General features: G+C 37.5%; 1 protein-coding gene across 14 annotated transcripts in view; it reads left to right on the top strand.

The window, feature by feature from the left end:
• The window catches only part of CLASP2 (cytoplasmic linker associated protein 2), a gene marked incomplete at its 5' end in the record, with an annotated part of 144,715 nt that overhangs the window by 2,696 nt on the left and 119,526 nt on the right, over window positions 1-22,493 (top strand). For 10 of the 14 annotated variants that reach the window (XM_081106448.1, XM_081106469.1, XM_081106466.1 and 7 more), the window contains 6 exons: window positions 2,289-2,367; window positions 5,009-5,112; window positions 6,801-6,892; window positions 8,039-8,114; window positions 11,104-11,201; window positions 17,246-17,316. In XM_081106448.1, coding sequence (XP_080962574.1) covers window positions 2,289-2,367; window positions 5,009-5,112; window positions 6,801-6,892; window positions 8,039-8,114; window positions 11,104-11,201; window positions 17,246-17,316 — 520 coding nt within the window. Of the gene's footprint in view, window positions 1-2,288; window positions 2,368-5,008; window positions 5,113-6,800; window positions 6,893-8,038; window positions 8,115-11,103; window positions 11,202-17,245; window positions 17,317-22,493 lie in introns of those variants that run through there. The other 4 variants (XM_081106463.1, XM_081106457.1, XM_081106454.1 and 1 more) reach the window with 1 other exon arrangement.

Genomic DNA, 22,493 nt, shown 5'->3' with positions numbered 1-22,493 from the left:
GTGAACAAGACACAATATTCATTCAGCCTCATTTGGATATTTATTGAAGACCTACCATGTGCAGCACTCAGTCTTGTGGGTACTTCTGATACAATGGGGCGGGGGGGGGGGGGGGGAATGACAGAAATCCTTGCCTTTATGGATGTAGATTTTAGTGGGGGAGAAGAATATAAACAAGATAGATAACTGAAATAAGTATGTTAGAAGGTGATATTTACTTTGGAGAAAAACAGTGACGAGAATAGGAAGTGTTGGGCAGGATGCAGATGTTTAAATTTTAAATAGCTGGTCACTGAAGACCTCATGAGAGGGTGACTTAAATGAGATTGGAGAGTGAGATCCCTGCTGTCATGGAGAATCCTGTTAGAAAGAAGAAGATGGATGAGTATACAAATTAGATAATTTCAGGTAACAAGTGCTTCTAAATCAACTGATGTGAAAAGAATGAGGATGTGGTGAGACTATTTTGTGTTGTCAAAGAAGTTAGGTGAAATTTGATTATGACATGAAAGAAATATAGGAGTGAAATATAGGCAGAGAAAACTGCAAATGCAGAGGCCCTAGTACTATTAAACATATAGAAGGCCAGCATGGCTAGAGCTTACAAATGAGTGTGATGTTAAGAGAATGAAGTTGGGGAGGCAGGTGGAAAGAGATTTATAAGATTTTATTCTAAATCAGTGGGGAGTTCTATGTAGAGGGGTGGCTCCTTTGTGGAGAGTGGACTCTGAAAAGGAGCAGCAGGAGAAGCAGGGAGTTGATGGTGGCTAAGGCTGGTTTGGCCACATTGATGAGAAGTAGATTTGGAATATGATTGGGGATAGGATAGGACCTCCCATTGGAATGAGTGTGAGGGTTGAAAGAATTAGGAATAATTGCTTTGCTTATGCACCAATAGAGGTGCTGTTTATTGAAATGGAGAGGTCAGTCTTGGAGATTAAAAATATGGAAATAAGTATGTGTATACACACACACACACACACACACACACACACGGCATTTGACTTTTGCTAAGAACAGTCCTGTGATTTCAGGAGTCCCCAAAATTTAAAATGGTACTATGACAATAAAATGTCCTTTAAAGTGCAATTAAATATAATAACCACTATTTTTTTTAATATATTTTTATTGATTTTTTACAGAGAGGAAGGGAGAGAGATAGAGAGTTAGAAACATCGATGAGAGAGAAACATCGATCAGCTGCCTCCTGCACATCTCCTACTGGGGATGTGCCCGCAACCCTGGTATATGCCCTTGACCGGAATCGAACCTGGGACCTTTCAGTCCGCAGGCCGACGCTCTATCCACTGAGCCAAACCGGTTTCGGCAATAACCACTATTTAAAGAGTCCTTAGCATCAGGCACTATCTCAAAGTGGTTTATTTGCATTACCTCATTTTAATCTTTAAGATGGCCTTATAAAGGCAGTACTATTATTTTCCTGATTTTGTAGAAAAGCTATACTTTGCTTTAGGTTACAGACCTGGTAAATTATTGGAGGAGTACTTAAACCTAGGGAGATGCGAATTTTCCTTCTCCCTTTCCTTTTCTGTCCTTACATAAACCTCTTCAGTATCCTATTATTTGTCAGCTCTATTTTCACTTTTTTATATTGTCTATCTGCAACTATAAACAGTAAGTTGATTCTAAAAAAAAATGGAGAAAATAATAAATAGCATTTATATTATAACTGTCGAGTGCTAGGCTAAGTAATGTGCTAGGATTTCAAGTCTTTTTTTTGGAATCTGAAATCACAGCCCCTTTACCTTTTGAAGGATGATACTTTCCAGTGTCAGCATCACCTTGATAGTATCCTATATGATAAAAGGCTAATATGCAAATTGACCAAACAGTGGAACAACTGGTCGCTATGACGCACACTGACCACCAGGAGCAGATGCTCAACACAGGAGCTGCCCCCTGGTGGTCAGTGCGCTCGCCGCTCACCCAGAAGCCAGGTTCACAGCTGGTGAGCGCAGTGGCAGTGGCGGGAGCCTCTCCTATCTCCATGGCAGCCTTAAGGATGTCAGACTGATGGCTTAGGCCCGCTCCCTGCGCAGGGAGCGGGCCTAAGCTGTCAATCAGACATCCCCCGAGGGCTCCTGGACTGCGAGAGGGTGCAGGCTGGGCTGAGGGACCCCCCTGCCCCTGTCTCCCCAAGTGCACGAATTTCGTGCACCAGGCCTCTAGTATATTATATGAAGGTTTTTGTATGTCGACAATTGTAAACTGGTATTAAAGTATGCATAGATAATTTGTATTCATTAAAAGTTTTTTTCCTTCTGTAGATATCATTAATGGGATTGGAAATTTTAAGTGCCTTTGTGGACAGATTATCAACACGATTTAAGTCCTACGTAGCAATGGGTAAGTTAACTTTATTTATTTAAAAATCATTGTAGGCCCAGCTGGTGTGGCTCAGTGGTTGAGCGTTGACCTATGAACTAGGAGGTCACGGTTCAATTCCCAGTCAGGGCACATGCCTGCGTTGTGGGCTTGATCCCCGGTGTGAGGGGTGCATGAGGTAGCTAGCTGATCAGTGATTCTCTCTTATCATTGATGTTTCTATGTCTCTCTCCCTCTCCCTTCCTCTCTGAAATCAATAAAAATATTTTTTAAAAAATAAAATAAAAATTATTGTAAGTTTTGACGTACTGGTTTTTTTTTCATAGTTTTTGTTTAACAAAACTGTAAATGCAAAAAATTTAATTTTGTACAACTCGGAGATCTGCTAAGTAGCATTATAGTTTACCTGGACATAAAAAACTTGAAGCATATTCAAATAGATAATTATATTCCTTTTGAGACAAAGAAACAGAAGCAAGAAGCTTACTAAGTATAGTGGTAATAGATTTTTACTTTATATTTTCAAAATTTTTACTATATTTTTACTCTTTTTGTAACATATTAAAATTTGTAATATAACTTATAGCACCACTTTTCAAGCTTTCTATGGTGAAGGACTAGTTCTTTCATTGCTCGTTTGTTGCAGACCAATTTTGTAAAATGCAATAAAAATAGGTTATAGCAAAATGAAATGAAAAAATCCAAGGCCCAATTTGTTATTATTAGATTTAACAAACAAAATTACTTTGGTCAGATTGTTTTAAAAACTTTATTTTATAAAACACTCTCAATTTTTCTTACTGCAGACAATTTGTAGACTGGTCCTGGGCTACCAGCCATACTTTGAACAGCACTTACTTACAGTGTGTTTGCAAAGAAGAGCATTATACCAGTACAATGCTCTTCTTTGTGTGGTAGTTAGGATTACAGAGTTGGCTCTGACCTATTTTCTAAACCTGAGTGACCTTCATATACCTTTGGAGTGCTTTGGTGAGTGGATTTCGTTCCTATTATATAGAAACATTTAAGGGTAACCTCAGATGTTTGTTAATCTCTCCTATGGATTAAGTTAATGTCTCATAATGTATCATCACACTTATTTTTGAATTATCTTTGGTCAGCTTTTTTCTTCATGTTTTGTGTGCCATCAAATTCTGCCAGTTTCCACTTTTATTTTTATCGTCTAGCTATCCTTTCAGCAGAAGCATCTTAGTGAGTTTCCCTATCTTTATTGCTCCTTTTTAAATTAATTCCTGGTTCCAGTTCATTCTCTGTGGGGTATCTTCTGAAAAGATTTTTTTTTTTTTTTTACTACATCAGTCTCCTGCTTAAAATCCTAGGATAGGTTTTTAAATCTTTGCTCTGTGAATATGTTTTATTTATGTATTTTCTTAAAACATATTGAATCAATGTTTAACATTAGGAAGTTTTACATAAAAAATCATATTTATGATTTGTTTATGAAAGATTGGCCAATGTGGCAACCCCGACCTTGTATTCCCACATGTAATTATTGGTTGAAGCTGTGTTGTAGCTTCCCTTTTGTCTGGATCATGAGCTTTTCAGTTCCTAAGTTCTTCCCATCTCCTCTTGTCTCCTCAAAACTGAGAATGTCAGTTATAATACAGCAAGGTGGGAATTCTGTAGTTCTTAGATATGGTTCATTTTCTGTATTTCCCATACCTCTTTGGCTGTAGGTGTTTATGTTTGTGACCCCTGCCCTTTAGTAGCTCCTGTTACTAGTTGTTACAGACAGTAGTTAGACTTGAGAGTAATTCTAGGCATTACATATATCACTTATTTTTCAGACGCAAAGAGGGCCAGATGGGGTTTAATGTACTGACTAGTCACATTGAGGCAGTGGGATTAAATGAGATAATTCAGTTCTTAGTATATAATCATATCTAACGTGAAGGTTTATTATTGTCCTGGACTGCCTCTCAGACGCTATCAGAACCAGAGTCCCACAATAGCTAATTCTACAGATGTTGATGAATTTCTCTAGTGTTAACAATACATCTAAGCAAGATGAGAAGGATTTACATTGTTCCAATTGTCAGGTACTTGTGTTGCCTCATGATTAGGCTTATGATTATAATGAGGACTTCTTGTTTTATTACACAATCATTTCCTTAATTAAGCCTAAATATTGGAATGGCATCACTCCATTTGGTATAGTTGGCTTCTCACTCTAATCATTTCCTACCAAAAGGAATGTAATTTCTTTTCTCCTTAAGTGTTGTTGAGCTTGCTTTTCAGTTATATTTTATTAGAGTCATGAATAAAGAAGTAAAAACAGCCCTAGCAGGTTTGGCTCAGTGGATAGAGCATTGGCCTGTGGACTGAAGGGTCCCAGGTTTGATTCCGGCCAAGGGCACATGCCTGGGTTGCGGGCTCAATCCCCAGTAGGGGATGTGCTGGAGGCTGCCAATCAATGATTCTCATCATTTTTGTTTCTCTCTCTCTCTCTCTCTCTCTCTCTCTCTCTCTCTCTCCCCCTCTCCCCCTCTCCCTTCCTCTCTGAAATCAATAAAGAAATATATATATATTTTTAAAGAAGTGAAGACAATTTGCGTACTTCATAACTTTTAATTTATGAAAACAATTACTATTTGTAATTTTGTAAAATATAGCTTATTTATTCTTTTTCCTCTCTTTCTAGTTATTGTAGCTTTAATAGACAGACTGGGAGATGCCAAAGACAAAATTCGTGATGAAGCTCAGATTCTGCTCTTGAAGTTAATGGACCAAGTAGCACCACCGATGGTAGGCCTACATTTAAAATTCCTATTTTGCTAATTATTGATGAAATATCAGTAAGGATAGATGGTAATCAGAGCAACTCAGTCCCCAGGGGACATGAAAGCTGAAATTTTAAACAATTAATTGTTGCTAGTGCTTTAAAGAAGTTGAAATTTAAGATTAAATATCTATATTTTACTTTTTGTTTTGTTTTTTACTCAAATGCTTTTTTAGAAAGCTAACTCGGAGATTTTAGTGACCTGACAGTATACTGATAATATTATTTTTTAGGATTTTTAGTTTTTCCTTACCTGCATTATTATAAAATGTTCAGTGCAGAAGCTTATTTTGAGAAATACTGAATGTTATGTTAATTTCTGCAATTCTTACAAAGACAGAAAGAAATTTTTTATTTTAACAAGTAGTTGCTAATTGTATAAGGTATATCGTTTATGACAGTGGCCTGTATTTTATGAATACAGTAAAAAAAATTGCCCTTATGTAGAATTGTTTTGAAAGAAGCAGAAATTAGTTGACATGTACACAAACATTTAAAGAGTAGCCCATGTTAAGTACAAAAAGATCAGAATTTGCAATACACATAATGATATTACGTGTTATCGTTTAAAATACTGTTTAAAAATTATAATATTACATGATTCATTAAAAAACCAAGGAGTATTGCTTTGTAAAAGTAAACTGTTTTCCCAGATTGAACCAAAGTCCTTGTTAATAGTATGGTGGATATCCTTCAATCCTTGTTCAGTGTTCAAATTTTAACTTGTTTTTGACGCTATTATCGCAAATAGTACTATAGGAAACATCCTTGTACATGTATCTTTGGACATAACTGTAAGTATACATATAGAATAATGTTCCAGAGGTGGTGTTACAGAGTCAGGTTTGTTTTGTTTTGTAAGCTTCCAAGTTACCTTCTAGAAAGTTTGACAGAGAGTGAGTGAGAGAAGAAATATATTAGTAGAACTGAATACAGAGTTCAGAAAGAATAGAGTCCAGGGAAAGGTGTGTGTGTGTGTACACACTTGAATTTAATAAATTATATTTCTAAATGTGGAGAAAGAATTGATTAGGACATTTGGCCATATAGCTGGAAAAATAAAGTTGGGTTTCTTTTTATACCAAACTCATGTAATTGTTTTGGATTATTTGTATAGGTTTATCTATGCTTTTTCTAAAATAAATTATAGTGGTTAGCAATAAAATGACTTGCTCAAATATGTTTCTGTATTTGGATCCAATTTTAAAAGAAGAAAAGCCTGAATTCTAAAATGTTGAAAAAGCTTGTTCCATGTGACAGTCTGTAGTAGTTGCTAGGCAACATTGGACCTTTTAAATGCTTACTGGACTATTGGACTTATAATGGTAGCATTGTTGTTGAAGATTTCTAAAGTTTAGAACAAATTCTGTCCTTGGAAATTCTAATGGTTTTGGATGTTGGACATAGTTTTTCTGAGAATAGTTAAATCTAAAGTGAAATATATGAAATAAAAAGTAAAAAATGTAATTAAGATATTAAAAATTGGGTGAGAGCAACATCAGTGAAAATTTGGCTTAGAAAAACTTGTAGAGAGTGAATAGTCTAAGGAGAAAATTCATTTACCAATAAGATTGGTAAGTTTGAGAATAGATAAAATATTTTAACATGAGTAATTTAATATTTTGTTATACATGTTTACTTTTCTTTCAAATAGCACATTTGGGAACAGTTGGCTTCTGGTTTTAAGCACAAGAATTTTCGATCTCGAGAAGGCGTGTGTCTGTGTCTTATTGAAACCTTAAACATGTAAGTTTTATGATTACTGAAAACAGCTGCCTGTGTTTTTCATTTTTCTTAAAAAAGTAATATCCATTTCACAGAGCTTGAGGAGAGCTATGGAAATAAATTTTAAGTAGTTATTAACTGATCTCTAGTACAAGAGTTTTTATTTTATTTGATACCTTCATTAATTTTTTGTTATCTTTCAGGTTGTTAATTTAAAATTATTAGTTATAAGAAGTGTTTTTCTTTTTTTTCTTTAGCATGTTAATAGTTGCTCCCCAAAGTAGATGGTAATATAGCAAATATGTTTATATAACTTAGGATCTACTTCTGTTCTGGACCTAGTTTGGAACTGGTTTTAACTCCGTGGTATTTCATATATTGTAGCCATTTCCCCACCTGGGCTTTCTAGAACAGTGTGGGTGGTTTTGAAAATCATAGACTGAACAAGACTCCCAGGTAACTAGACAGTGAATCTGGTAGCTATGTGCAGAGTTCTGACAGCATAGATGCCACAGGGCTCAGAGCTCCAATCTGAAGAAATTGTAAAGTGCAGTTTTGTTCTCTTTCTGGATTACTTTTTTAAGTTCTGTGCAACAAGATAGGTAATATATAGTAGCTTTCAACTTTTCCTGTAATGCTACTTCTTTCCCTCTAACTATACCTTCATTTATTTTCTTTTATTCCTCTGGTCCTTTCTGCCATCTAGAGCTTGTAAGTGCATTCAGTCTGCACAACTTTTGTGTTTTTTGGCTCTCCTGTCATTTGCTTTCAACCCATGACCTCACCAAAAATTAATACGTAAATATTTCATTGGAATGCAAATTTGAGATCCAGAGTCTAAAAATAAACCACTATTTTCAAACAAAAGCTCAAATTTTCTTTAGTCATTGAGAGTTTGCCCGGTTTAAGAGTGCCATTGGTTGAACATTTTGCTCTGTTGGATCTTGTATTGACAATTTCATTGTTAGTCATGATTACTCAAGTTTGCATATTTGACATTGTTTAGAATTAGTTTTTGCTTGTGTCTCATACCTTCATGTTTTAATGATGTGTGCCCATGCTCTCTACCATATCTGTCTTATTAATACAGACAAGAAGAAAGCAGAGGATATTTGTTTACTGTTCGATTAAAACCAAATTCTTTTTATTTTTTCAAATTGTATTTAGTTTTGGAGCTCAACCACTAGTCCTCAGCAAGTTGGTACCACATTTGTGTATCCTATTTGGAGATTCCAACAGTCAGGTAAAATTTTATTTACATATTTAAGTGTTGACTAATTTTTTGGCTACAGCTTCTTTGTTAGTGCTCTTAGTCGATATTTTTATTTTTAAATTTATCTTTATTATTGGAAGTATTACAGATGTCCCCTTCTTAGTCTATTTTAAAAAGAAAAAGAAGAAGAGAGAGGGTAGAAAGGGGTTAGTGAAGATTTCCCCTCGTTTTTTTAATTTAAAATCCACCAAAGTTAGTTTTTAAGAACATATTATATTCACTTAAGTTGCTTAAGTTTGTTAGTTGTTAGCTAGTATTAAGGATAGATTGGACTTTTAAAGCATAATTCTTTTTTTTCTCTTTCTTTTTTAATTTTCACGTCAGGATAATTTTTTCATTGATTCTAGAGAGCGGGAGAGAGAGAGGAAATCACTCATCAGTTGCCTTTTGTATGCACCCGAACTGGGATTGAACCTGCAACATGGGGTGTGCCCTGACCAGGGATCGAGTCCTTGACTCTTTGGTGCTTGGGACAACGCCCCAACCCACTGACCAACACTGGCCAGGGCTCAAGTATAGCTCTTGAGTCTGAAAAATTGAGTAACAAGTAACTTGGATTCCCTTCTGCGGTCCTGGGTATTAACTGTGAGAGCAGGTTGTCAGTTCCCTTTGTTTCTGAGTGGCATAACAACGACTTTTTTGCAACAGTCAAAACCAGGGGTCCTCAGACTACGGCCCGCGGGCCACATGCAAATACAAATATTGTATTTGTTCCCATTTTGTTTTTTTACTTCAAAATAAGATATGTGCAGTATGCATAGGAATTTGTTCATAGTTTTTTTTTAAACTATAGTCCGGCCCTCCAATGGTCTGAGGGACAGTGAACTGGCCCCCTGTTTAAAAAGTTTGAGGACCCCTGGTCAAAACCATACTTAACAGGGAATTTGTGCCAGTGGTCTATCACTTGTTAGACATTTTTTTACCTGAGCTTCATATACTGTAGGCATAATACAGGGATATGTTCTGGATCCCATCCCTTCTAGTAGAGTTGAATCTTAGTTGTAACCTTTTTGGCACAGCTTGTGCATTTGGAAATACCCTGCATAAGGTTTTCCCTGCTTTTAGTCCCTAGCTAGCTGCTCCTCTGGAGGTTTGTAAGAAGTTCTGTCTCTTCACTTGCTCTCTGACAGTGAACTCTGCAGGGAAATTAGAGCTAGCTGTCTTCCAAATTCCCGTCTTTAGGCCACATTTTTTCTCTTTTAATTGTGGTAAAATATACACAACATAAAATTTACTATTTCAACCATTTTAAACTGTACAGTTTATTGGCATTAAGTACATTCATTGTTGTGCAGCCATCACCACCATCCATCTCCAGAACTTTTTCATTTTACCAAATAGAAACTGTCTTCCCATTAAACAGTAACTCCGCATCCCCTCCAACTCCTCAGTTCCTCACAATTATATTTTACTTTCTCTCCATAGGAATTTGACTACTCTAGGTAACTTCATAAAAGTGGAACCATGAAATATTTGTACTTTTGCATCTAGCATATTTTACTTAGTATAATGTCTTCAGGGTGCATTCATGTTGCAGCATGTGTCAGAATTTCCTTTTTAAGCCCTGACCGGTTTGGCTCTGGATAGAGTGTCGGCCTGCGGACTGAAGGGTTCCAGGTTCGATTCCAGTCAAGGGCATGTACCTTGGTTGTGGGCACATCCCCAGTACGGGGTGTGCAGGAGGCAGCTGATCGATGTTTCTCTCATCGATGTTTATAATTCTCTATCCCTCTCCCTTCCTCTCTGTAAAAAATCAATAAAATATATTTTAAAAAATAAAATAAAATAAAAGCAATAAAAAGTATGTCTTCAGTTGAGAAAAAAAATTATTTAAAAAAAAAGAATTTCCTTTTTAAGACAATACTATTTCATTGTATGTATATACCATTTTTTAAAATCCATTCATTCATGTATGGATATGTGGGTTATTTCCACTTTTTGGCTATTTTGAATAATGATATTGAGAACATTGGTGTATAAATATCTGTTTGTGCTCAGGCCATATTCTTTTTTGTTGTTAATCTTCACCTGAGAATATTTTTTCCATTGATTTTTAGAGAGAGTGGAAGGGAGGGGGAGAAGAGAAACATCAATGTGAGAGAGACATATCAATTGGTTGCCTCCCACACATGCCTAAAGGGGACTGGGGATTGAGCCTACAACTGGGCTACATGCCCTTGAATGGAATGGAACCCACAGCCCTTCAGTCTGCGGGCCGACACCCTAACCACTAAACTAAACTAGCTAGGATCAGGCCACATTCTTGAAAGGCAGGAAAATTTATTAACCGTGGCAATGATTTGTATTCATTATTGGTATTGCTTATACAATCTTATTACAAAAAGAAGACTTTTTAAAAGCCACTTTAATAACTTTTATTTACATGTTTTTTAGATTTTTGTAAAACCTTTTACAAGGTTTCTCTGGAGCAGCGGTTCTCAACCTGTGGGTCGCCAACCTGTGGGTCACCACCCCTTTGGGGTCGAACAACCCTTTCACAGGGGTGGCCTAAGACCATCGGAAAACACATATATAATTACATATTGTTTTTGTGATTAATCACTATGCTTTAATTGTGTTCAATTTGTAACAATGAAAATACATCCTGCATATCAGATATTTACATTACAATGCATAACAGTAGCAAAATTACAGTTATGAAGTAGCAACGAAAATAATTTTATGGTTGGGGGTCACCACAACATGAGGGACTGTATTAAAGGGTTGCGGCATTAGGAAGGTTGAGAACCACTGCTCTAGAGGTTTCTTGGCATTCCTCTTTTGCGTGTGTTTTGTTATTGTTGTTGTTGTTGTTAATAACCAGCCAGAATCTCTTAGGAGTTTAGAGATACTAAAACCAACTTGGAGCTTCAAGTTTGTCTTCCTGTGTAATGTTACCTTGATGTGAAGTATTTTATTGTATCTCATATTTTTTTTAAAGTTCTGAATTCTTTGGCAGGTGAGAGATGCTGCAATATTGGCTATAGTGGAGATTTATAGACATGTGGGAGAGAAAGTAAGAGTGGATCTTTCTAAGAGAGGAATTCCCCCTGCTAGGTAAGTCTTACTAAATTTTTGCCATTGATTTAAAAAGTTCTAATTTTATGTGTTAAGTTGGATCCAGTTTTTTGAAATGTTTTGAAATTCAAAATATACAAGAGGATATATAGGTTATCACCACTTAAAAAGTTCTTCGCTGTAGCTGACTTGGCTCAGTGGATAGAGCATCAGCTTGCAGACCAAAGGGCGCCGGGTTCGATTCCAGTCAAGATCACATGCCCAGGGTTGGGGGCTCAATCCCCACTAGGGGGTGTGCAGGAGGCAGCCAGTCAATGATTCTTTCTCATCATTGATGTTTCTCTCTCTCTCTCTCCCCCCCTCTCCCTTCCTCTCTGAAATCAATAAAAATATATATATTTTTTAAAAGTAATCTTTTTCACACTGTTTCATTATATGCACACATGTTATTTACTTATTTAGAGAGAGAGAAACTGGTTGCCACAACCACCCCCCCCCCCCCCCCCCCCGCCCTGTATGCTCCCCAGCTGGGGATTGAACTCACAACCCAGGTATGTGCCTGATTGGGAATCTATCCCACAAACTTTTGGTGTATGGGACAAGGTTCCAATGCACTGATCCCACCCAGCCAGGGTGTAGGTAACTATCTTTTGATACCAGGCAGTATGGTCATAATTTGGAAGATGGCTGGAGCAAGGATTTAGTAAAAATAGTAATCCATTCATTAATTATTTTTTGAGTACCTGCTTTTGAAAGGTACTATACAAGATACTGGCTAACAGAAAACTATGTAAGAATCAATCATTACCCTTAAAACCTAGTGAAATAAAAAAGAAGATCCTGAATCAGCAGAGTAGCAGCAATCAGGTTAACAACATTCCTCTTGAGGAGCTTCCAGTGTATCAGAACTTTTTTTTTCAAAGATACTTTTTTCGGATGTGAGGGCGATCTGGCTGCGACATCTGTCACCCCATTGATCGCCAGGGTTGATTCGGCTGATCTGGCTGGCTAGGCGGGTGTCCCCCTCCTCCCTCACCGATCCATGTGCGTCCCTCCCGAAGCTGCGCGCTCGGTCGAAGAGGACGACCTTCCCCCCCGAGGAGAGGACCGGTCTTCGGTCAAGGGTATACGAGTAGCTGTGCTCCCCTGCTAGAACCTCCAAACAAGCTCTCAAAGATACTTTTTTTCTATACTACTTCTTAGAGTTTATATTTTTATTTAAGACATTATTCCAGTTAGATTTTCTTTTTGTAATGAAATTTTAGATTTCAAGAGAGGAAGGGAAAGGAAGAGAAAAAGAGAAACATCAGTGAAGAGAGGGAATTATTGATTGGCTGCCTCCTGCACACCCCCTACTGGGGATCGAGCCCACAACCCCGGGCATGTGCCCTGAGTGGAATCGAACCCAGGACCCTTCAGTCCGAAGGCCAATGCTCTGTCCACTGAGCAAAACCAGCTAGGGCTTACCTTTTTATTATGGAAAATTTCAAACATATTAAACAGAATAGTACAATGAAACTTCATGTACCCCCTGCCCAGTTTCAGCAGTTAACAACTGTGGCCAGTTTTGTATGTTATACCCTTACCTACTTACTTTTGTACTGTATTATTTTGAAGTAAATCCAAGTCGTCATAACATTTCCTCTGTAATTATCCTATGTTAGAGACCCGGTGTGCGAAATTCGTGCAAGGGGCTTGGCCCCTGCCGCTGCCACAGCTGCCTCTGCCTCGGCCCCTGCCGCCGTGGCTTCATCTGAAAGGTCATCAGGAAGGACATCCAGTCTAATTAGCATATTATGCCTTTATTTATTATAGATAATAAAAGGGGGGGTGCCGCTCAGGCAGCGCTAGGGAGCAGCGAGCCTGGCTTCTGGCTGAGCGACGCTCCCACAGAGGGAGCGCCGTTCAGCCAGAAGCCAGGCTCATGGCTCGCAAGCGCATCGGTGGTGGTGGGAGCCTCTCCCGCCTCCGCTGCAGGCGGGCAGTAAAGTAAAGAGCGAGGGGTCCCACACTGCGAGAGGGATGTCTGACTGTTGGCTTAGGGAGTAGGCCTAAGCTGCCAGGTGGACATCCCCCAAGGGGTCCCAGACTGTGAGAGGGTGCAGGTGGGGCTGAGGGGACTCCCCCCCTCCCCCAGTGCCCGAATCTCATGAACGGGGCCTCTAGTTTAATATATTTCTTAAGGGGGAAAAATATTTTTTTCAATTACAACCACAATACTGTCTTCAAACCTTAAATTTCTTTATAAATAATTCTGTAAAATCAAATATGCAGTCAAGGTTCAAATTTCCAGTTGTTTTTCAAATGTCATAAGTACCTATGTATTTTTGGTAGTTTGTTTGAATCAGTATCCAAATAAAGTCCAACAGTTAGTTGATATGTTTTATGTCTTTTTAAATCTTCATGTAGACCCAGCATTTATTTATTTATTTTTTTGCCTTGTATTTTATTTTATGAATATGTCTAGTAGTTTATCTTATAAAGTTTCCCATATTCTAGATATTGCTAATTCTTTTCCTGTGGTGCAGTTTAACATGGTCTTCTGTCTTTATATCCTGTAAATTGGTAGTTGGATCTGGAGACTTGATTAGTTTTTTGGCAGGGGGTATTAAGAGGAGCAAAACTATTTCATAGGTGGTTGTGTGTTTTATTATCATAAATATTACATCTGGCTATCTTTTACTATGTAAGATTTTTTTCAAGTGCTAATTTTTTGGTGATAAGGTTGTCCAATAAATAAGTATTTTGCTTGCTTATTCACTAATTTGCTTTCTGCTTGTAGGGCTAACAAGAATTTCATTTGAATATATTCTATATTATTTTAAGAGGATGAAAGAAATCATGTTACCACATATATTTATGTGTGAGAGTGTATGTGGGGTGGAGCAGAAGTAGTTATACTGTCATTAACATGGAAAAGAATACAATAATAAATAATACAAGAATAAACTATGTTTTGGGTACTCACAACTGTAAGCCTACTTTTGCCCCACCCTAAATATATATGTATATATGTGTTATATACATATTATATATAATAAATTATGTATTTTAAATTTTTTATTGAAATTATTTTTCTTTTATTTTAAATTTTTATGCAAATATGACATCCATACAGAAAAGTACATAAATCATAAGTATGAAGCTCTGTAAATTATCACAAAGTGAATTCACCCATGTATCCGTCATGCAAGTGAAGAAGAAGAATATTATAACATTCCAGAAGCCTCCCCAAATCCATTTTAATCCTTCCCTTTTCTCTCCTTCTGAAAAGTAACTACAATTCTGACTTCTATTACCATAGTTCAGTTTTGCCCGTTTTTAAATTTTATATAAATGGAATCATATAGTGTATACTTTTTTATATCTGGCTTCTTTCGGTTAATATTATGGTTTTGTAGGGGTTTTTTTAATGTATTTTTTTTATTGATTTCAGAGAGGAAGGGAGAGGGAGAGAGATAGAAACATCAGTGATGAAAGAGAATCATTGATTGGCTGCCTCTGCATGCCCCACATGGGGGATCAAGCCCACAACCAAGGTACATGCCCTTGACCAGAATCGAACCTGGGACCCTTCAGTCCACAGGCCAATGCTCTCTATCCACTGAGCCAAACCGGCCAGGGCAATAATTATGTTTTTAAGATACATTTGTATTGTTGGGTTCAGCTACAGTTGTTCATTTTCATTGCCTTATAGTTTTCCATTGTGTGAGTAGGCCATACTTAATTATTCCATACTGTTGATAGACTTTTGAGTTGTTTTTTAATTTGTAGCTTTATGAATAATTCTGTTCAAAGCATTCTTATACGTTTCTTTTGGTGTATGAATATATTCGACCTCTTGGAATATATCTGAGTGGAATTGCTGGGCCATCTATAATAATAAAAGCGCAATATGCTAATTAGACCAGATATCCTTCCGGACAAAGCCGCAGCAGGTGGTGGCTGGGGCCGGGGCCACGGCCCTTGCATGAATTTCGTGCATCGGGCCTCTAATAGGGTATATTTACCTTTAGTTGATATTGACAGTTTTCCAGGGTGGTTGTACCTATTTATATTCTTACTAGCACTATTTGCAAGTTGCCATTCTACATTTTCACTGATACTTGTTACTCTTATTAATTTAGGTTTCTGGTTCATATATCCTCATATGGTTCTAATCTGCACTTTTCTGATTACTAATAAAGAAGAGCACCATTTCAAATTTATCAGTTATTTAGGTATGTTCCTGTAAAGTGTGTTTTCAGGTCTCTTGCCCATTTTAAAAAATTGGGTGGTCTGTCATTTTATTTTATTATTTTTTAATATATTTTGTTGATTTCAGAGAAGGGAGAGAGAGATAAAAAAATCAAGGATGAGAGAGAATCTTTGATTGACTGCCTCCTGCACGCCCCCTATTGGGGATCGAGCCTGCAACCCTGGCATGTGTCCTGACTGGGAATCAAACCCTGACCTCCTGGTTCATAGGTTGATGCTCGGTCCCTGAACCACGCAGGCCCGGCATGGGTGCTCTATCATTTTAAAAAATTGATTGGTAGGACTTTTTAAAATACATTCTAGATATAAGCCCATTGTTAGCTATATATATGTTTCAGATATATTCTCCTACCCTGTCACTTGCCAGTTTAGTTTCTTGATGTCTCTTGGTGTGAATAGGTCTTAATTTTAATGTAGTTCTTAGTCATTTCCTTTATGATTAAACACGTTTTGTGTCTGGTTTAAAAAAATCTTTGCCTTCTCTGTCGTGAAGACATTCTCTGTGTAATTGTTTTGAAGTTTTATTTATAGTTAGGTTTATTGTACACATGGGATATTTTTTTAATGGTGTGAGATAGAGGTTCAGATACATTTTTTCCCCCTATGGATATCCACTTGACCCAGTACCACTTATTAAAAACATTTTTCTTCAATGTTTGTTTTGTTATAAATTAAGTGTCCACATATGTGCTTAGGATTTTTGCGTTATGCTCAAAATAAAATTGGCCTACAATATTCCTTTCTTCTTAAGTTATATTAGTAATTTTAGCCTCATAGGGATTTTATCATATGTGGATGGCTTATACTTTAATGTCCTTACTGAAATACACCAGCAACTTATTAATCGTACTCTTACCTGTGGCTTCTCTCCTAAGTGGCTAGCCACTTGGCAGATGAAGACTCTGAGACCCAGAGTAGTGACAGCTAGTTGGGGAGAACCTGAAGGCTTCCTGACTCTCAGTTCATAGTTCTTTCCTCTGTGTTACGCTTGTGTCAGTCTTCTCTATGATGTTTCTCTAACTAGGTGCTGCAGGATGGGCAGGACTACATGGGTACAAGGCGTGTACAGTTGGGTTTTTCAACCACGCAGTGTGTTCTCTACTCTTTAGCACATGACCTCATTCTTTATAGGTAGTATTTTGAGTCTTCAAAATACTGGACACATTTCTGATATGAATGAATTTTGCTTTACCCATTTCTTCAGATGATTGTTCCACTAACTATTGCCCTCTTTCATCTAGCATTTATTCGCAAGAATTCAATATAGTCAATTAAATATACTAAATTCTGTGTAATATCCTGAATATTGTAATTGTTTGAAAATTAGATTATTTTTTTCATAGTGGTCATATTCTGCTCAGTGGAGCAGTCAGAACACAAACAGCATTTATCTGTTAAGTTCCTTGTTTTATATGGGCCCAGTTTGATTTCTCTGGTTTTATGTTTCCTTAACATGGTTCTATGTACTTTTTAAGGGTGTATTGGTGACTGAGTGGATTCATTATAAAGTTGGAACTGAAGTATTTTTGACGGGTTCGAGAAATAATTTTATGATGAAACATGGGAAACTGCTTTGTGTTAAAGTAAAGTTACCATTTCACAAATATGCCTATAAGTGTGGAGAGTGCTATCTGTATTTGGCTGGTTCTGTCAACTGAAGAGAGATGGGTTTTGTCTTTTTTTTCAGTAAGTGAGTTCATTGTAAAAGAGAGTTGTATAGACCTAACTAAATCCCTGGAATTGTTTTTTTCTCAGGGAGATGGTGAAAGGAATTGTTCCTCATTAAAGTGTATGTAAAACAAACAAAATGTATTCTTTATTCCCAGATTAGAAATGATATTTGCCAAATTTGATGAAGTGCAAAATTCAGGCGGTATGATTTTGAGTGTCTGCAAAGGTAAGAATAATTAAATTATTCTGGTTCTTAAACATTTCTAAGATTATTAACAAACTTTTAGACACTAAAATATGTTTTCAAGTCAACTGTTACATCAGATTTGATTTTGTGATTTAAAACTTAGGATATAATAATAAAGTCTTTATATCCTGCTGGCCATTTGCACTTACTTAGAATAAGTGAAAATTAATAATGGGTGTACTCATTTGTGCAAAATGATCCTGTTCTTTTGCCTATGTTTTGTATCTTCTGGGTTGAAGATATGGTGACCTTCTTGTCCTCTACGTTTCATGCATGGAATGTGTTTTTTATTCCCATAGTAACTGGTTTACTTTGTTGTTTTTAGTAGAAATTGTGGGGTTGATGGGCTCTATTACACCTACGTGTAGACTACCAGTGATGACACTGGTGAAGAAACACAGACGTAGGAACTTTACCAACATAGTTATCTTTGGCTTCTGAATTAGAAGTTGAAGTTAGTATGTGGCGTTTATTTGATTTTGTAGTTGCTCTACTTTTTGTAAGGATACTAAGTTGTATTTGGTTTTATTGGGTACCATTTACCTAGACTTCAGTTTTTAATTATTAATTAGCCCTATAAAGAATATATTCTATTTCAAAACATAGTATAGATGGTTTTTCACCTAGGGAATTAAGTTCCTATTAAAGAGAGTGTGATTAACTTAGTACTATGTAAATGATGCTGGTGAAATAATTTGGTATATAAGTTGTATAGTTAAATAATAGGAAAACTAGTTTCTGAAATAATTTATTTTTTATTTTTTTTGTTTTTTTGTGTTTTTTTAATTAAATCTTTATTGTTCAGATTATTACATTTGTTCCTCTTTTTTCCCCCCCCATAACTCCCCTCCTCCCAGTTCCCGCCCCACCCTCCGCCCTCACTCCCCACCCACTGTCCTCATCCATAGGTGCACGATTTTTGTCCAGTCTCTTCCCGCATCTCCCACACCCCTTTCCCCCCCAAGAATAGTCAGTCCATTCCCTTTCTATGTCCCTGATTCTATTATAATCACCAGTTCATTCTGTTCATCAGATTATTTATTCACTTGATTCTTAGATTCACTTGTTGATAGATGCATATTTGTTGTTCATAATTTGTATCTTTACCTTTTTCTTCCTCTTCCTCTTCTTAAAGGATACCTTTCAGCATTTCATATAATCCTGGTTTGGTGGTGATGAACTCCTTTAGCTTTTCCTTATCTGTGAAGCTCTTTATCTGACCTTCAATTCTGAATGATAGCTTTGCTGGATAAAGTAATCTTGGTTGTAGGTTCTTGGTATTCATCACTTTGAATATTTCTTGCCACTCCCTTCTGGCCTGCAAAGTTTCTGTTGAGAAATCAGCTGACAGTCGTATGGGTACTCCCTTGTAGGTAACTGAGTTTCTTTCTCTTGCTGTTTTTAAGATTCTCTCTTTATCTTTTGCTCTTGGCATTTTAATTATGATGTGTCTTGGTGTGGTCCTCTTTGGATTCCTTTTGTTTGGGGCTCTCCGCGCTTCTTGGACCTCTAAGTCCATTTCTTTCACCAGGTGGGGGAAGTTTTCTGTCAGTATTTCTTCAAATAGGTTTTCAATATCTTGCTCTCTCTCATCTTCTGGCACCCCTATAATTCTGATGTTGGTATGCTTGAAGCTGTCCCAGAGGCTCCTTACACTATCCTCGCATTTTTGGATTCTTTTTTCATTTTGCTTTTCCGGTTGGGTGTTTTTTGCTTCCTCACATTTCAAATCATTGACTTGATTCTTGCTCTCCTCTGGTCTGCTGTCGGGAGTCTGTATAATATTCGTTATTTCAGTCCGTGTATGCTTAATTTCTAGTTGGTTCCCCAATATAAGATCAAGGGTCTCATTAGTTTTCTTGTAGATCTCATTAAGTTTATCGGCGGCTTCTAAACAGTTCTTGAGAGACCTTAAAAGTGTGGTTCTGAACTCTATATCTTCCATTGACAATTTTGTCCTGTTTCTTTGTCTCCACATTTTGTTATGCTTCCTTGGTGCACCCCCTAGTGGTCTTTGTGCACAGTCATATAGTTAAACCTTGATTGTTGTAGCTAATACCAGGGAGGGTTTGACCTCCAGGCCAAGTGGCTGTGAGAGTCAGCTGTGTCTGCAGTAAGAGAACTTCTGTACTCTAGGGAGGTGCTAATCTGGCGTTTGCCTGAGGCTATCCGGCAAATGCCTCTGTGCAGGGCTTGGGTGGGGCGGGTCGCACAGGATCAACAGGGTGTGCCGGAGAGAGCAGTTATGGCGGCTCTCAGTCCTGTCCCCAGGGGCTCTGCCTCTCCGAGTCCCAGCACCCGCTGCAAAGCTCTGAGAGAGAGCTGCACTCGCTCTGATTGAAGCCAGACAGTCCCGCTTCTCCCGTTTGAGTCTGGGTCCCTAAAGACTCGCCTGTATCTGGAGCTCAGAGTCTGCGACTCCCTCCCGATTGAAAACGGATTGAAAACGCCAACCGCGCCCTCGGCCGCCAGCCCGCTCCGCGCACTCTGCACCTCAGAACTTGACTTCAGCACTGCGCCTCCTCTGAGTGTCCGTATGCGTTTCTCTTTCCTCCTAGTTGTAGGACTTCCACTCAGCCAGCGTTCCTGTGGTTCTGGGTGATGTCCGTTCTGTTTTTTAGTTTCACTTTTGAAGTAGTTGTTCAAGGCAGCAAACTCCGGCGTTAACCTATGCCGCCATCTTGGTTCTCTCTGAAATAATTTAGTGGGGTTTTTTCCCCTCTGGATTAAACCAAGATTGAACCTTGTTTTGTTGCAGGAAGGCAGGTGGAGTGGGAAATTAGTGTTAAAAAGATTGTGTCTACCCTAATCTAAACTTAGTTCTAGAAGCATAAATTGACTTCAGTATACTACTGGTACTTCCCCTGACTGCCAGCTGTTTATCACTCCTCTGAATAGAAGGTGTTTTAAGTGCCTTGTCCTTATTTTCTCACCAGTTACCTCTGTCCATTTCCATAGAAACCAGAAACAGCAGGAAGATGAAGAGTTGTTAAAATTCCTTAAATTAAGAGTTGTGTTTTCATACCATTTACAGTGCATTCTCACTTGTGTATTCCAAACTTTGTAGTTACAACTCTAAGAAAAAGAGTGTAATGGATATTATAACCTTAAAATATTTATTATTTGGTATGGTTTATTTTGAAAGTACTGTAATTGTGTTTTGTGAGGTTATTTCTGTTACTATCAAAATAGAAGATTATTTTATCCCCTATTCTTTAAGTTCTCATTTCTTTTCTCTTGTTTATCTCTCCATAAACAAGGAGGTTTGGGGTTAGTATCTACCACTTATTTCTCTTAGGGGCGCCTTCAGAGATATTTTTGTATTGGAAGTTATGCTCTGAATATTGTAAATATGGTCAAATGTGAATGTTAAAATCTGTAATACATATACAGTATATTGGGGTATAGAAATTGGTCATGATGTTTTGTTTTGTTTTAAAAAACATTTTTTATTGATTTCAGAGAGGAGGGAGAGGGAGAGAAACATCAATGATGAGAGAAAACTATTGATGGGCTGCCTCTTGCACATTCCCCACTGGGGATTGTGCGTGCAACCTGGGCATGTGCCCCAACTGGAAATTGAACTGTGACCTCCAGGTTCATAGGTCAACGCTCAATCCCTGAGCCACACCAGCCAAGCAGCCATGATGTTTTTGATGAAAATACTATGCTGTCATTGAAAAATACTTTAATGGATTTGTTAATAAGGGTGGAGACTAGTAGAGGGAAGCCTGTTTATCATGTTGACTACCCTCAACCCCCTCCTCTCCCTTGTCATTTTCTCTCAGTGACCTACTTTAGCCCAAAGGCTTTAAATGGTAACTATTTGCTGATGATTCTTAAATGTGTAGTTCTAGCCCTCATTCAGTCTATCCCTTATGCTCTAGATTTGGTAGTCTGTGGCATCTATGACCTTTCCATTTGGATGCCTAATGAGCATCCCAGACTTAGCATGTCCAAAATTGAAACCCTGTTGTCTCTTCCTTTCCTTCAAAACTGTTCTTCCCTGCTTTACCCATTTCAGTCAGTGGTACCACTATTAGCTTAGGCTAGAAATCTGAATTGACTCCTAATTAGTCCTTTACTAATTAGTCCTTTACTAATTAGTCTAACTTAATTGGTCATTTCTTCCTCTGAAATATTGATATATCCCAATTTTTTTTTTCATCTCCACTGCTAAAACCCCACTCTGAATCTCCTTCAGTTTTTACGTAGATTATTACATGTTACAGTAGATAGTTTTTACCTAGATTATTACATGTTACAGTTCCATGTTTGCCCTCTGGAATCTTTTTTTTTTTTTTACCTAGAAGTGAGAATGATCTTAAAATTAGATCATGTCACAGCAGTGCAGAAGACAGTTAAAGATGCTGCCTCAGCAAGCCTACATTCTAGTAAGGGAGAAGAGATCATAAACAAGGAACACATGGGAATCCAGAGTGAATACAGTTGGTGATGGACGAAATACAATTACCCTTTGTTTAATGAAATTAATTTAAATTATTCCTAAAATCCTTGCTGCCAAATCAAAAGCCATTAAATGAGAAAATTATTTCCACTAATAGTATATTTCATCTCAGTCCAGGATACTTGAATAATTGTCACAGGTAGACAAATGTATCAAACACTGAAAACAAATTTTTATAAGTAACAAATTAAATGCAAAAAATAGTTTGTACCCAAAGAATGTAATGAAGATTTATTCAACTCCTTTTTTATTTCTGCACAATTTTCCCCCACAACATTTTTAGCCCTTTATTGGCTCATTATTATTGTGCACTCAAACTAAAACTGTAAACTAAAAGTAATAGAACAGGCCCTGACCCATATGGCTCAGTTGGTTGGGTGTCATCTCATGCCCTGAAAGGTTGCTGGTTTGATTCCCGCTCAGGGCACATACTCAGGTTGTGGGCTCCATCCCCAGTAGGGGGCATGCAGGAGGCAGCCAATTGATATTTCCTTCTCACATTGATGTTTCTCTCTCGCTCTCTCTCTCTCTTAAAAAAACAACATCAAGTAAAAAGTCTTAAACAAAACAGTAATAGAGCAAGAAACTATTTTAGGTCAAAATAAAGGCTCAACATGAAAACTTATAAAAATAACTAGAGGCCCTGTGCATGAAATTCCGGCACGGGTAGGGTCCCTAGGCCTGGCCG

Source organism: Myotis nattereri, assembly GCF_964212035.1.
Source record: "Myotis nattereri genome assembly, chromosome: 14".
NCBI lineage: Eukaryota > Metazoa > Chordata > Mammalia > Chiroptera > Vespertilionidae > Myotis > Myotis nattereri.
Note: the sequence above shows the minus strand (reverse complement) of the source record. Positions and strands in the feature narration are given on the sequence as shown.